The 16529-nt window shown below is 48.1% G+C and overlaps 1 protein-coding gene across 3 annotated transcripts in view; it reads left to right on the forward strand.

Moving 5' to 3' along the window:
* Nucleotides 1–311: 311 nt before the first annotated feature.
* Nucleotides 312–16529, forward strand: part of DDX11 (DEAD/H-box helicase 11) — a 36748-nt gene continuing 20530 nt past the window's right edge. The window contains exons 1-6 of one of the 3 annotated variants that reach the window (XM_082738049.1): nucleotides 312–1105; nucleotides 6242–6426; nucleotides 6672–6819; nucleotides 13094–13342; nucleotides 13799–13885; nucleotides 14173–14330. In XM_082738049.1, coding sequence (XP_082594175.1) covers nucleotides 6676–6819; nucleotides 13094–13342; nucleotides 13799–13885; nucleotides 14173–14330 — 638 coding nt within the window. In that variant the 5' untranslated portion in view covers nucleotides 312–1105; nucleotides 6242–6426; nucleotides 6672–6675. Of the gene's footprint in view, nucleotides 1106–1318; nucleotides 1445–6241; nucleotides 6427–6671; nucleotides 6820–13093; nucleotides 13343–13798; nucleotides 13886–14172; nucleotides 14331–16529 lie in introns of those variants that run through there. The other 2 variants (XM_082738050.1, XM_082738051.1) reach the window with 2 other exon arrangements.

Below are 16529 nucleotides of genomic sequence, written 5' to 3' on the forward strand. Positions count from 1 at the left end.
AGAAGATTCCCACATAACCTTGCCCTATGCGTCTGTTTCATCTGGGTTTTATAATAAACTGGTGACCTAGTACGCAAATGTTTCCCTGACTCTCTACAGCAAATCAATCTGACTGGGGGTAGGGTGGGGTCCTGGGAACCTCCCATCATCTATAGCCCAGTGGGTCAGAGGCATAGGTAACAACCCAGACCTGCAATTGGTGTCTGAAGTGGGGGCAGGAGCAGTCTTGTAGGACTGAGCCCTTAACCCATAGGATCTAATGCTATCTCCAGATAGTATCACTGGACATACTTTCAGAAAGTTGATAGGGATCAGGTGTAGTTTTATTTCCCAGACTAAACAAAGGAGAATCCAATTCCAGAGATGTGAAGGTGACATGTTTGTTTTCCTACCTAGAAGCTCCTGATAGCCGGTCTGGTGCTTTTCTAGATTTCCTTTTCTTTCCTTCAGGGTAGTGCCTGGCACTCGGTGGGAACAATAACCTACACTCTCCTAGAGTGCTTTAATGGACACGATTTCAGGATATCCAAGACCATGCACAACCCTGTCGAGGTGACCAAGGCAGATGCCGTCCATTTTAGAGGTAAAATAACTTGAGGTTCATTTGTAAGGCCTGACAAGAGCCGGGACCAGAATACGGGTTTTCTGATTCTTGGTTACAGCACGTCGTCCTTCGGGTGTTCGATCAATACTGGCCAATTTGATCGAGTCAAGCAACTGTTGAGCTCAGTACATTTGGTGCTAGTCAGTGGAAGATCACTAAAACATCCTGCATCTGGCAGGAGGGCAAAGGGAGAAAGCCCAGAATCCTGACCCCAGCCTCTAGGGTGCTGTCATGACAACCGTTTCCGGCACCAGTGGGGGGAAAAAAAAAATTCCCGCTGAATGCGCTGTGCAGGTGCCTACGTACAAAAGGCGAGTCAGCCCACCCGCCCTTCCGAGTTCCGGACTGCGCAGGCGCACTAGCGTGGGGGCGTGGCGACGCAGCACGCTCCTCCCGGGCGCCCACGCTGACGGAGGTGCGCCGCGATTTGAAATTCCGGGACCTTCTGCTCCGGCTCGTCGTCTGCCAGGCTTCAGCGAAGCAGTCCCGCCGGCGAAGAAGGTGAGTGCGGTGCCGCGTGAGGATGAAGCGAAGTGAGAGGATAGACGGTAGACGCCAGTGGAAGCGCAGACACGGCAGGCGGTTGTGCAGAGGGGCAGGGCCAGCCGGGAGCGGGAAAATTCGGTTCTGGAGCCAAAGGGGTGGGACCAAAATGTGATTGGCAGGCTAGGAACCAGTGCGAGGGGAAAGGGCGGACTAATGAGGGCGGGACCTGCAGTGGCTGTGGAGCTGCGCTTGTGCTTGAGAACGCTACCGCGCGTGGGGGGCTTCAGTTTAGCCCGGCTGTGCTAAGGCACTTGTCATCAATTGCCTTATTTAGTGATCACTACAACGCTATAAGTGAGTGTTGTTACCCGTTTCTCTTTTACAGATGAGCAGACTGAGGCTTAGGGATATTAACATGAGCTGGGATCCCGGACTTGGCCCCTGGAGCCCAGCTCCCATAATGTTGAAAGCTGTGCTTTACTGCCCGTCAGGGAATCGAGGTGAAGTAGGGGGTCAGTCTAGAGGACTGGGATGAATGGATTGACCAGAATGTTGGAGGAGGTGCCCTGAATGTGGAAATAAATGTTAATATGTAGCAGGTTCTTCTTAGATATTTTGAGAGCCTGGAGGGTGGAGCTGGGAGGGGGACAGAAGGCTCCAGCAAGGTGGCCCAGGTTGTGGCCCGGGTTTGGAGCGCTGCTGTTGTGCTCTGAGTTGGCAGCAGGTGTGGAGAAGCTTTTCTTCTTCTGGGCTGTGTTGTTTCCCAGGTGTGTGAACTTAAAGTGTTTTAGGAACATAACCATACAATCGTCACTGGCTTCAAGTTCTCTTGGGCTACCATAACAAAGTACCTTAGACTGGGGGCTTAACAGAGTTTGGTTTTCTCAGGGTTGCAGAGTCTGGGAAGTCTAAGGTGCTGGCGTATTTGGTTCCTTGTGAGAGCCGTGTTCCTGACTTGCATGCAGACAGCCCACTTCTTCCTCATCTCACATGGTGTGGAAAGAGTCCTCTTTCCCCTTCTTCTAAGGCCACCCGTCCTTATAAGGATTAGGACCCCACTCTTTTTTTTTTTTTTTTAATTTTGTTTATTTATTTGACAGAGTGAGAGAGAGCACAAGCAGGCAGAGCAGCAGGCGGAGGGAGAGGGAGAAGCAGGCTCCCCACCAAGCAAGGAGCCCGACATGGGGCTCGATCCCAGGACCCTGGGATCATGACCTGAGCTGAAGGCAGTTGCCCAACCAACTGAGCCACCCAGGCACCCCAGGACCCCACTCTTAATGATTTTGTTTCACCTCAGTTTCCTACTAAAAGCCCTATCTTCAAATACAGTCTATACTGTGCTGCTAACTCAGAGCACAACAGCAGTCCTCCAGGACCTGGCCTACAACCTGCTCATTCTCACTTGCTGGAGCCTTCTGTCTCCCTCCCAGCTCCATCCTTGGGACTCTCACATATTTATACAGTATATACATGAATACACGTGAATTTGGGGGGACCCAATTCATTCTGTAGCAATAGTTTATATACAAATAATGAGTGATAATTGAGAACTTAAGAAAATGAGCTTTCAGAACTAACATACCTGAGATGCTTTCATGTATTTTATCTGCTTTAATAAGTATCTGGTGTATGCCTTAGCACTCTTGGGGAATTCTCGGGAGAACTTGTGCCTGGGGTCGTGGTTGTCCACCACACAACCACCCTGAAGAGGTGATAAAAAGTCCCATCAAATGTCCTTAATAGCACTCAGTCAATCTATTATTCAAGCCTTTATGCAAACGCTTCTTTAACTTGTGATTTAGCCTGTGCTGCTTCTGGAATAATGAGATCCATAATTACCACCCACAGTGAAGTGAAATAATAATTACTTTTCCTCTGTATTGTTTCATGTTGTCATTCTGATGTTTAGTAACCAAGTCTTTCTTTTTAGTCAGCTTGCCCTGGTGGGAGGAAGAGGGATGAACGGCGAATCCCAGGGGCTTGGAGGTCTGGCAGATGGGGGTTCAAGTCTTGGGTTCAAGCACTTGCTGAGTGACTGGGCAGGTCTCAACCTATCTGAGTCTCTGGGTTTTCATCTATAAAATAGAGTAATGAAAATATCACACAGGGTTGCTGTGAAGTTCTATGAAAGCAGTTTGAGGGCGCCTGGGTGGCTCAGTGGATTAAGCCGCTGCCTTCGGCTCAGGTCATGATCTCAGTGTCCTGGGATCGAGCCCCGCATCGGGCTCTTTGCTCAGCGGGAGCCTGCTTCTCTCTCTCTCTGCCTGACTCTCCGCCTACTTGTGATTTCTCTCTCTGTCAAATAAATAAATAAATAATCTTTTTAAAAAAAAAAAGGCAGTTTGAAACCATTAAAGAATGGGCCCTTGGACTAGATATTTTAGTTGTGGAACCTCCTCTGCCCACACCTCTGAAGAACAGAAACCTCTACTTAATAGACATCATGTCAAGCTGGCTGTTCATTCCATCAGAATTTATTTGACTGCCTGCTAGGTGCCACAGTACCTATTCTGGTGCAGGGGGGCAGGGAAGAACCAGACCGACAGGGTTCCTCCTTTTATGCCACGTTTATTCTGGTAGGAAAGGATTATAAATAAAAGAAGTGCAGCTAGTGCTAAGAACTATGAAGAAATTAAATAGAGGGTAATGAGAGAAAAGCGTGACTTCAAGCAGGGTGGTGTATGTGTGTTTGGATAGGGAGTGGTATTTGACCTGGATTGGGTGGCCAAATAGAGGGGGAGGCTTCTCCGAGAAGGCAGAGTCCTAAACGTCTATCATTTCCCAGACAGTGGTGGAAAGGGGTGGGAAGCAGCAAGTACGATTAGATCAAGCTGGGAACCTCACCAGTCTGTAGGCTGACCAGTGATCTAGTTTAAAAGGACAGGCAATGCTGATGAGATTTTTCCCTTGGGATTTTAGAACTAAAAAGAGTGAAAAGAATATCCCCTTCTGAAGCTCAAAGGTAGAGGGTGCTGAAGAGGCCCTGTGCCAGTCCAAGTCTAGGGTAGGCAGAAGCTATGAGTAAGTGGAGGAGGTCAGTGAGTGGCTCCATCTGGCGTGTGCCTGAGCCGCAGAAGGGCAGTCTGGGTATTTACTTGCTAGAGAGGTTCTTGGAGCTCTCTTAGGATCTGGATTCCTTGTAATTCTAGTCTGCAAGAAATCCCACTCTGCAGTGGCTTCTGTTGTAGGTTTTTGCGGGTTTTGCATAATTTCTCAATATGTGTATTTTTATTAGATCTCCCTTCTGCCTCTGCTGGTTATCTCTTTCCATATGAATGTGACTAAAAGAGACCCATATGGACTTTGGTGTGGATTCCTGGGTTTTCTCTTAACTCTGCCTTTGAGAATTACTTAGTGTCTGGAAGCACGAGTACCTGACAACTGTGTTCTTACAGTGTTGTACAACTTAACCAGGGTAATAATAGTAAAAAGGCCTGTGCAGTGTTTAATGCATATTAGGTGATCAAAATTTGTTAGATACCTTCCTCTTTTCTTCCTGTTTTTTTTTTTTTTTTCTTCTTTTTTTAACTATATGCCTCCCTCTCGGTATTAAGTGGTCTTAGTTTGTAAGAGTCACCCTTGTAGTTCTTTGACCTCTGTCCTGTTAGGTGCTCCTAAACTATAACCAGAAGAGTGTCATGGCTATTACCTTTCCTTTCATAAATGTACTGTGACACTCACTGGTCTTATTGAAGCCAGTCATGTAGCCAGTTGTAGGTGGATTTCAGACCAATTAGTACTTGTACTTAGAAGAGATAGGCCTTCCAAATAGTTTGGAGTAGTGGCTTCTAAAGAGAGTGTGGGAACCAGAATGGAAGGGTCAGTCCTCCACATGGTGATGAAAGGAAGAAAGGGTTGTAGTAGCTGGCTGGCTCAGTGGGTAGAGCATGTGACTCTTGATCTCAGCGTCATGAATTCAAGCCCCATGTTGCATGGAGCCTACTTAAAATAAAGATTAAAAAAAAAAAAATCGAAAGGAAGAAGAGGTATGCAGAAGCTATCTTGGAGAAATTTGGTTCAGAAGAGGGGAATAAAGATCAAACATGGAGCTGAGAAGTTCTTAGACCTTGGCCTGGCAAGGAAAGAAATGCTGTGGTCTTGAGGTAGGAAAGATGACATTAGGGTTTGAAGCTGATGGCCAAAAAAGAATTCTTGAGACATCTTTGGTGCAAAAAGTGATTTTATTAAAGCACAGGGACAGGACCTGTGGGCAGAAAGAGCTGCAGTGGGGTCATGAGGAGTGGCCCACTATGTACTTTCAAGCTGGGAGGGGACTAGTGATAATGTAAGTCTCTAAGGAATTTTGGAAGCAAGGTTCCAGGATCTTGAGAGGGCTAACTGTTGTTGGGAAAGGTCATTTATTACTGTCTAATAAAACCTTAGTCATGAGCCCCTTTAGATGTATATCAGTGGGCCATATGCTTGGAGGATGATTGCCAACACATATCTTGGGGTGTTTAGAGATAAAAGAAGTTTCAAAAGGAATTTAAAAAAAAAAAGATTTATTTATTTGTCAGAGAGAGAGAGAGCGCGCGCACACAAGCCGCAGAGTGTCAGGCAGAGGTGAAGAGAGAAGCAGGCTCCCTGCCAAGCCAGAAGCCCGATGTGGGACTCGATCCCAGGACCTTGGGATCATGACCTGAGCCGAAGGCAGTGGCTTAACCGACTGAGCTACTCAGGCGTCCCTCCAGAGGAATTTTTATATGTTGAAGTGGACTTACATGGGAGGGGCAGTGGGGTAGTCAGGCTAGGATCACCTTTAGCCCTTAGCAAAGAATGAACATTGAAGCAGTGAGTCCCTAGAAAATGTCACTCTCCCTGTTTCAGGGACTTGTCAGTGGTAGTGTAGGTAGTAAGGAAATTTAGTAAGTTTTCTTTTGCCTTTGTTTTACACATCAGTCTCAGTGTTGGGGAGCTCTGGAATTCCAGCCAGGACTTAGTCCTCGTCAGCAGAGCTCTCCCAGTCTGCAACCCGGCAGGAAGCGCTTATTTATTGAGGCTGGGAAGGCTTTAGGAGGCAGCTCTGATATATTCTGGAAATGGAGGTCAGGGCAAACTGAAGATTCCTTTGAGATACGGATGTATGCATGTACCTGTTCCACATAAAGAACCATAATAGTGATCCTCTGCCCGTGTGTCATAATTTTACAGATCTTGGCAGCAGGAGTACGCGCGACAGCTTTGCCCAGCGAAGGCTATCCTGCGGACATGTGCACAACCATGCTGCACTGGTAGTCGGGAGCAACATCCCTGATCTCCAGAGCACAGTCCTCGAGACAAGGTCTCTGCGCCTCTCCTGGAGGCATTAGGGTGTCCAAGAAGCATAGGAATCCCAGGTAAGATGGCAGAGTGGTTTCTGTTTCGGGGCTCTGCTGGGCTGTGTTCTGCATAGCCATTCTTGACAAATGTCATTCTATGGGTTGCCCGAGCTGGGTATGACTTCATGAGGACATGCACCAAGGGGAGAACATGGTCTCTGTTTGCAAAAAAGCCTACAGCCTGAGGAGAGATTCCGTAACTAGTACTGAGACTGCTCTTAGGAACTGCTCTAGATTTCAAGCCCTTTTTTTCCCCCCCTTAGGACCATGGCTAATAAAACCCAGGAGGTTGGTGGCATCCATTTCCCTTTTCCCTTCACACCGTATTCCATCCAGAAAGACTTCATGGCAGAGCTGTATCGGGTGTTGGAGGCTGGCAAGATTGGAATATTTGAGAGTCCGACCGGCACTGTGAGTATGAATCATCAGGAAGGTTCTGAGAGACCCTGATTATGACACCGTAGAAGCCCCCTAGCATGCTTGTTAACTTAGGCAGAAATTTTCATGGTTTGAAGTTGGGCAGAGTTGTTCCCTAGGTTTACCTTCTGAGTAACAGTCACTTCCACTATTTAAGATTAAATGCAGCCCCAGGGTTTGGGAACAATTAGGCTGAAGACAAAGGAGAATGTGAATGCCTATAGGAACCAAGACCTATAAGCCCCCAAGCTTTCCAAATTGTTCTGGGCACACAAGTGCTTTGATGTTGAGAAACGGATTACCTTGGCTTTTTCACAGGTTAAACATACTGGTTTAGTCTTCAGGAACTAGGTTACCCAGTGCTGGAGAGATCCAGTCAGAGGCCTGTGAGCTTTTCCTTCCAAGAATGGAATGACAGAGGGATTTATCCGAGGGTGGCCAGGAAGAGCATTAGAGCTATAGCGAGCAGTCCCTGCCTCTCCTTTAGAAAGTACTGTGTGATAGTGGGCGTTGATGCGAAGGTCCCCCAGCCAGGCTGCAACCTCCTGGAGGTCCTCCATGTCCCTGTCATCCTGTGGAGCTTGGCAAGTTCTGTCCACAGGAGGCTCTCAGGCTCGTGCAGCAGGCCTGCTTTCCCACCAGTCCCCTGAGATGGCTTTTAGTATCAGCAGTGACTTCCTCATTAGTAGATTTGGGTGTTTTGAGTCCTTATTTGACCTCTCTGCAATAGTTAGTGTCATTGAACATATCCCTCTCCTTTGTTTAAAGTCATATGAAAAATCTAATAAAGAATAATGCATGCATGTCATTTAAAAAGTTAAATTTATCAAACTTGGTTCTTTGGACAGGTACTTCGAATTCTTTTAACTGGTTCCTAAGAAATATACTTGCATAGCATATCTGAAATTGTAAGCTTGGCTGTTTCTTGATTTATTCTAGTCATTGTGCCTTCCTCTTGTGATAGCGAAGATGTAGCTCTGTAACTGTTTCCTTTCCCTCCTGTGCCCCATCCTCCCGATGTAGCTTAGAAAATTTTAGCCTCTGCTAAGTCAGGATGCTCTGATTATGGGTTTTCTTCTGGAATAATTTTTGTTTGTCTAGTTTTTAATACACCTGCATCACTTTCTCACACCATCCAGGGGCTTCTCCGTATGCTAGTCCATCCTTAAAATTATAGCTTACTCAGGCTGTTCAGGTGCCATAACAAAATACCACAGACTGGGCGCTAAGAGGACAGAAATTTATTTCGCAGTTAGGGAGGCTGGCAAGTGCAAGGTTTGGGCAGCTTCTGGCTTCTGGTGGGGACTCCTCCTTGTAGGGGTCCCCCTTCCTACTGTGTCTTCACATGGGGGAGAGATCTTTGGTGTTTCTCCTCCTTTTATTGGGACATCAGTTTTATTAGATCAGGGCTCTGTTCTTAGGACCTCATTTAACTGTAATCCCCTCCCTGAAGGCCCTTTCTCCAGTACAGTCCCATGGGGGTTAGGGTTTCAACATACGAATTTGTGGAGGGACACAGTTCAGTTTGTAATAGTTACGCCATTCTACCCTGGAGACATTCTTCTCTATGTTCTTCTAAGATCTACTTCACAACTATTATACTAGGAATTTCCTTTCTCTCCTTGAAAAAAAGAAAAACCAACTTTATATTGACATAAAATGAAACATGCCTCTTTTAAATCCCCGTCAGTGAGTATTGACAGCTGTAAACCCCCATATAAGCACACCCGCAGTGAAGATGGAAACGTTCCCGTCAGCCCAGGGTTTGTTGTACCCTTGGCTGCTGCTCTTCCCCTCGCACATCCGCTTCGCAGCCAGTGATCACCTCCTGTCTCTGCAGACGCATTCTGTCTCTGTAAAGTTTCATGGGAATGGAATCCTACTGTAAGTCCTGTCTGGTGACTGGCTTCTTATACTGGCTGAGTATATATTTTGGGGATTCATCCCTGTTGTGTGTATTCTTTTCTGGGTTGGATTTTCTGTTTTCTGGATTCCATGTCTTCTTGGTTCACTTTTGTTTTGGCAGAGAACGTTCCTGAAGGGTCGCATGGAGGGGTAAGATTTTGAGACTTAGCTGGTCTGCAAATGTGTCCATGTGCCTTTTCACTTGCTCGATAGCGATTGGTTGGTTGGGTGTATAATTCTAGCGGCGGAGTGCTTTTCCCTCCCAGTTGCTCCCTCCACCCTCTGTTTTCCATTGTTGCTACTGGGAAGTCCAGTGCGGCCTGCACCTCAGTCCTTGGTGTCCTGGTCCACCCACCCCGCCCTCCAGAGTTTCAGGATATCCTGTGTCCTTTGTATTCTGAAACGTTGTGGTGGTGGTTTGGAAGAGTGCTGTCAGTTCTTTGTTTTGGCCTCTTGGTGGGCACTTCGCAACAGGAAGCTTCTCTTTTTCCATCCTCAGATGTTTTTACACATTCGATAAGCTTCCTGGTACTCCCGTGCTTTGAGTTTGGACCTTTTGGTTAATCCTGTTTACTATGTTGTCTTCTAATTGCCTGTCTCATTGGGCATACTGGTTTGTTTTTGTTTTGTTTTGCTTTGAATTCCACTTCTTCAAGATTCCTTTGACTTTGTTGTCCAGTCTTTCTCTTCAGTTTATTTCTGTTATTCTGTCTTTAATATTTAGGACCTTGTTCTTATTCTCTGCTTCTTAAAAATAGCATCCTGTTCTAGTGTCCCTGAAATAGTAATATCTTTCTGAGGATATCAATTAAAGTGCATTTTTGAGTTTTTTCCACCCTGTATCACCTCATCGTCCATCCTCCTCCTTCCTCCAGTTTGGGTTCTGTGCTTTGTTGAGAGGCTTTCCTCAAACGTCTGGTGACCCTTGGCTGTCTCCTGTTGGTGTTCAAGAAAAAGCCACCACAGGGCTGGCTGACAGGCTGGCTGTGGGCTGATGGGCTAGCCTCTCTGTTGGGGCATCTAGTGATTAGCGTCTGTGTGATGTTGCTCAAGCCATCCAGTTTTTCCGGAGTAGGCTCCTTTAAACCCTTGCCTTCTGGTCCCAGCCTGATGGCCAGTATTCTTGAGGGTGTCTTGGGAAAGTGGCTTTAGGTGCATGGTCTTTCACTGTGTGTCCCGATTTGGTTCTGGCCCTCTTCCCACCCTTCACGCAACCCACCATCTCCAGAGCCCTCCTGGCTCAGCCCCTCCAGAGGGTACACGTCCTGTCTCATGCAGGGTGGGGACGTCCCTGGCAGTTTCGGGGCTTCTGAGCACGACTATCAGGGAATCTCCGCAGGCACTCAGGCTTAGCATCCTTTACTCCTCTCAGTTCCGGTTGTCTGCTTTCCATCTCTCCTAAAACCCGTTACTTTCCCTTCTTCTGCTTTCTTTGTTTTGGTGGGTTTTAAGCCTCTTTTATTCCTTTGGTGTAATTTTAGCATGTCAGAAAAGAACACAGAAGAGCATGTATTCATTCTGTCCTGTCTAACCTGAAGGCTCAGTTCCCCATCTCAGCGCTCTGCCACTTCCATGTAACCTATTCCTCTGCTCAGCCCTTTCTTGTAGATGTTCTTGGTTCCAGGGCCTCCTGTCCTTGTGACTTCAGTTACTGTCCCATTCTGACACTGTCTAAATCACTCCTGTAGTAAGCTCTTCTCCCCATCATTGGCGCCCCACTGCCCACCGGCGTGCCATACTGTTACATGCAGTGCCTCACCTCTGCCTCGGTGGCTGAGCTCCCTGCTTAGCTCTAGATGCTGCTGCTTCCCTTGTCCGTGTCCCCTTTATAGCTTTTCATCAGGCCCCCACATTGTGCTGACCTCTCCACCGGGATGGAGCCCATGCTTCACAGGGAAATGTGACGCCCCATGGCCATGGTTCATGTGTTAAATTTGTGCCTGTGGGCATTTTCTAGAGAACTTTGTTTCCCAGCATCAAGCCCAGTGCTCGCTACAGTGTGGGTGTTTAGAATGCATGAATGTACTTGGCGGAAACTTTAGAACTGTGATATCTTGGATGGTACCCCATGAAATAACATTGTTCAAAGCTAGGTATGTTGTGGGTACTTTATTAAATTTATTTCCTAACATGAGCATTTGGTCATGTATCCTTTTAGCATTTTCCAATTTAAAATTTTGTTGTCTTACTAGAGGATATAGAATTGCAGGCCTCAGTTCTCCTTTCTCTTTGTGATAGAGTGTGCCCACAGTGGTTGTGGGAAGGTAACTCTGACATTCCTTTAAGGAAGGTCCTCAGCTCCCTTTTTAGGGGAGGGTGCTGGCTCTCTGACCAGCTGTCTGACCCTGGCCACTGTTACAGGGGGTGGCTCTCGTGACCCTAGCTTGCTGATGGCTAAAGCCAGTGGCTCTCCATTTTACTGGCAATACAGAATGGCTGCTCTCCAGCTGCTGCTGGGGAGAGCTGTTTAGAAGGCTTTTCCATTCTGTATTCATCAAAAGCTGAGAGAAATGGTATATATGGGCTTTTCCAAAGATATGTCATCCATTCATTCTTCAGAAGTGCTGTTCTATCATAGGGCCTTTTAAGAATTTCATGAAATAGGGAACGCTTGGGTGGCTCAGTCGGTTAAGTGCCTTCCTTTGGCTCAGGTTATGATCCTGGGGTCCTGGGATCGAGTCCTGCATCGGGCTACCTGCTCAGCGGGGAGCCTGCTTCTCCCTCTCCTGCTCCCCCTGCCTGTGTGCGTTCTCTCTCTCTCTCTCTGACAAATAAATAAAATCTTCATGGGATTTTATTTCAAGTTCCCTTCAAGGGAACTTCATGAAATGGGTTCTTATTCAAGGTCACAATAATTTATTACTTAACAAAAGCCAAAAAAAAAAAAAAGAGAGGGTAACAGAAGCTAGCTTTTTTATGTACCAGGTGTTGTTCTAGTCCTGGTGTAGGTATTAGCTGTTAGGAGTATGAACGTAATGCTTACGGCAATTCTGAGAAAGGTACTTTCTCTCTCTCTCTCTCTCTCTCTCTCTCTGTCTCTGTCAAATACACACACATATACATTGCCTCCTTAACTGTTCCCATTTTTGCCTCTGTGGAGTACACAAGCCTAGGGAGGTTAGCCTCAGGTCACAGAGCTGGTGAGTGGAAGAGCCAGTGTTCAGCCAGGCAGCCTGAAGTCTGAAGCCGTAGCTACTGTGCTCCACTCTATCCCCAACCCTACACACTGTGCATTTTACCTACGGTTTGTTCAAGCCCATATTAGATTCAGGACCCCTCTGGATGCTCTGAGACCCCCTTGGGTTAAGCAGGCTCGGATAGTTGACTGCCTGACCAGAGCGTGTTGGCTCCTGCAGAGGCTCGCCTGAACTGAACTGCCCTTTGGACCCCAGAAGCAGCAGCTTTAGGGAAGGAGCCCATGCGGCAGCCTCCCGGAAGTTAGTGCTCCCACTGCCCTGACAGAGCTCCACAGGCTGGGGGCTTAACCCACAGAAGCATTCTCTCCCACAGCTCCAGAGGCCAGAAGTGCAGATGAGGGAGTCAGCAGGGAGGGCTTTGAGAGCAGACTGTTCCCGCCCTCTCCTCAGTCTGTCCGAGGCCAGCCTTCCCTGTGTCTCACCTTGTTGCCTTCCCTCTGGGCTTCTCGCCCTCTGGGCTTGCTGTGGTGGCCCAATTTCCCCATTGTGTTAAGGACACCAGTCTTAGTGGATCAGGGCCCTCCTCTTTCTTAACTGCTTGCATGTGCGGTAACCCTTTTTCCAAATAAAGTCACGTTCTGAGACATAAGGTTAGGACTTAACATATGAATTTGTGGGGGACACAATTCAACCCACAGGGAGGACCCATAGGGAATATTCTAGTCTTCAAATTAAGAATTGTGTTCTCCAGAGCAATTAGTTTGCTTTAAAAATTTTTTGAAGACTGGATCTCATGGGACTGATCCTGTTCTGTCTGCACATGGCTGTATTAAAGCATAGAGCCAAATGTGGCTCCCCGTTGCGAGTATATAGGATTTCAAGCTATGTGTTTTTGGCCTTAATTCTTTTTTGGGACTTTATCTAATTCCTCAGCTTCTAATTATGTTAACTTGCAGTACTTATATATAACCTGATAAGCCACGTTAAATTATCTTGGGAATGGTGAGCTATATAATTAAGCCAGGAACTTTATTTATTTATTTTTTTTCTTATCTTTTCTGGCTGTCCTTTTGCTAAATCCCTTCCTGTCCTTTCTCAGGTTGGTCTTAGAGTGCTTTCTAATATTTAAAGTTAGACCTTCCTTGAAGGCTTTATTAAAATGAGAAATTTATTTGGAAAACTTTGGTTTTTGTTCTTATTTTTGAAGACTTTTTTTCTTCTTGTAGGGAAAATCTTTAAGTCTTATTTGTGGGGCTCTTTCCTGGCTCCGTGACTTTGAGCAGAGAAAACATCAGGAAGAGGCACGTCTCCTTGAAACTGGAACTGTCCCCTTGAGTGATGGGAAGGAGCAGCCCCTGACTCTCTCATCCTCCTGCAAAGAGACCCCAGACACCCCGAGGCCTACAGGAGAGCCTGACTGGGTGACTCAGTTTGTGCAGAAGAAAGAAGAAAGGGACCTGGTGGACCGTCTGAAGGTGAGCTGTGTGGTGACAGGAGCTGGGAGCCATCCAGGAAACAGGGCTTGGCTGGTGATTTGGGGTTGATTCTGGGGGTAGCATGTCCTTTGCCTTTGCAGTGCCTCCTTGAGTCAATGGTGCTGCACCTGTGCTGTCTTTTCAAAGCTGATGTCAACAGGCCTTTTCTAGATGGGGTGGACGGTTCCCTTCATTACCCAACCAGGAAAGGAGCCTCACCGTTGCCCTTGGCAACGCGGTTCTGCGGCTGCAGACTCCTTTAAGGGAATGAATTTGATTGAGAGGATGTGGCTTTGGGACGAAGTGTGTGGACCTCCCATACTGAGGGTCAGGGATGCTGCTGCCCCCCTGGAGTGTTGCCCACGGAAGGGAGAACCGCTCTGCCCCGGACTTTTTAAGAAGGGCATGGTTGGGGACTTCGGCAGGGGTTTTCTTTCTGGCTGTTTCACCCTCTAGGAGGAACATGTCAGGAGGAAGAAGCGAGAGGAGCGCCTGCGGCAGATTCGGCACAATGCGCAGCTCAAGTATGCAGCCAAGCGTGTGGTGAGCGACCTCTGCGGGGGTGGCGGGGACAGTGCGTGGGTGCTGTTGCTCCCCTGGGTAAGTGGCCAGGGCCGACCCCCCACTCCCCAAGCTGAGTTCTCATCCCCCAGTAGCTGCAGCTTGAGCTGAGGTGTTGATACCTTAGACACCGGGAGGAGAGCGAGGCCTGTGGTAGCGACATGTGTGTCATCCTCAGTGGTAGCTGCTCGGAGGCTGTTTGGTCTGGGGGGCGGGGGTCCAGTCCTGAGATTTGTTTCTCTTTCCTGCTTGGCGATGCTCCTCGGCAGAGACAAGAGGAAGAAGAGATGGAGCGTCTCCTCTGCCTCAGCAGGGAGATGCTAGCGGCGGGAGCAGAGGCCGAGCCTCAGGAGCCACTGGTGTCTGGGGAGGAGGAGCTGGTCCTCGCCGAGTATGAGAGTGATGAGGAGAAGGGAGCAGCTCGTGGGTGAGATGACGCTTCTCCTTCACCCACTGCCCCTGCCTGGGTTGCCATGGGGGCTCCCATGGGGGCGGCTCCTGTGCCCAAAGAGAGGCAGGTGGTTTTGCCCCTCGCAAGGTGTTCGAAGGGATGGCATGCCAGCCCCCTTGCCCCAGCTCTTATCCGGGCTTCTCTGGAGCACTCAGAAGGCTGGAGACGGTGCCCTTGCATCTGCTGGCGCTGGCTCTGTGCGTCTGAGCTCCGTTGCCCTCACCAGGTTTGCGTCTCCCTGTCACACTCAGTGGGGGCTGTGCCCTAGCCGAAGCCACAGGGCTGGGGACAGAGCAGCTGGGCCTTGGAACCAGCTGGGCCGGCTCTAGTCGTGTGCTCCTTGCTCCCAGACGACACCGTGGGAGCTTTAGGATGTAAACCATCAACATAGTATCCTTAGCCTAAGCTGTTGTCTCCACTGTCCGGTTTCTGTCTGAGTTTCTGATTTATGAGTAGTAAGCTGCTGGGTGGAGTAGAAGACCCTGAAGATGACAGCTGCCTCTTATTGGGGACTCCTCTTTCATTCACAGTTCAGTTGCACAGATGCCCTTTGAGGGCCAGCTCTAGGTGCAGCATGGTCCCTGATGCCAAGTCCGCTGGATGTGCCCTCTACCCTGGGCAAGCTTGCATGTGGTTGGAGCTGGGGGGGGGGGGTGGGACAAACACACAGATGGTAACTGCGCAGAATGAGCGCATTTGCCCAGGAGGAAAATAAAACCGGGGGCAGTAGGTGGAGTGTGGGGTTGCTCCTCTGGATGAAGCCAGGAGAGGCCTCTGAGGAGGTGAGGAAGGGTGAGAAGGAGCTGTGGGAAGACCTGGAGGACAGGGCTAGTCAGAGGTCTGCTGGTGCCCTGGTCTGGAAAGGGGAGCAGGTTTGGTGGGTTGAGGGACACACAGAAGGTCCAGTGGCTAAAAGCAAATGGGGTAGAGTAGAGGCAGCTGTCAGTTTGTGTGGGCCTCGGAGTTCCACCGAGGACGCTGGGTGTCTTTCTCCGTGTTGCGGGGCTGTGGGCCATTACAAGTGGGGGAGCGACCTGATAGAGTTTGGGCGTTGAGGTCATTTTGACATCATTTTGACATCATGCCCCAAGGCATGAGTGCCCCTACAGGTCATTCCTCTTGGGCTCCCAGCTTGGAAGGGAGGTTTCCTGCTTCTCTAAAGGTGACACCAGGTCCCATGTGTCCCACGTTGTCATTGACGCTGTGGTGACCGAGTCAGTGTAGAGTGTAACTCCAGCATCTGAAACCTGCTATTGACGGGTGATGGAGAAAACCTTCACAGCTGGGCTGCAGTGCACCATCTGACTTGACCCGAGGATGCTTCTCGTCCTGGCTGCCCTGACTTCCTTCTTTCCCCCTCAGCTTTATTGAGCTACAGTCAGGATAGAACACTGTGTGAGTTGAAGTTGTGTACCATGAGGGTTTGATAGGCGTCTGTATTGCAAAGGGACCACTGTGATGAGGTCACTTAATTCATTACCTCACATACGTAGTATTTCGTGCTGTTTTGGCACCTCTCAAATAATACGGTGTTGTTAACATGGTCACTTATTAATTAATAAAACTTACTAATTAAAATAATTTCATTACTTATTAATCACTTATTAATGATCATACCCTTTGGCTACCTTCACCCACTCCTGAGCCCCTACCAATCTACTTTCTACTTCTAGGATGGATGTTTTGTTGTTTTTTTTTTTTAATTCCGCACATGAGATGACCCAGAATTTGTCCTTCTCGGACTTATGTCACTTAACCACAATGCCCTCAGGGTTCATCTGGATTGTCACAGCTGGCAGAATTGCCCGCCTTTTTATGGCTGTTTTACTGTGTGTGCGACGTGTTCTTCATGCATTCTTCGGTCCGAGTATGCTTCGGTGGTTTTCATTAGTTGCTGCTGTGAACAAGGATGTGCAGGGATCTTGAGATACGGATTTTGTTTCCTTCGGGTATATACCTGGAAGTGGACTTGCCTAATCATATGCTACTTAATATTTTTAATTTGGGGGGAACATCCATGCTGTTTTCCAGAGTGGCAATTTACGTTCCTGCCCACAGGACACAGGGTTCCCTTTTTGCCACGTTCTTGGCAACACTTACCTTTTCTTCTTTTCTTTTTTAAAGATTTTATTTATTTGAGAGTACACACGTGCGCTTTTGTGCACCTGTGTGCAC

This window comes from Mustela nivalis (assembly GCF_964662115.1).
Source record: "Mustela nivalis genome assembly, chromosome: 7".
Lineage (NCBI taxonomy): Eukaryota > Metazoa > Chordata > Mammalia > Carnivora > Mustelidae > Mustela > Mustela nivalis.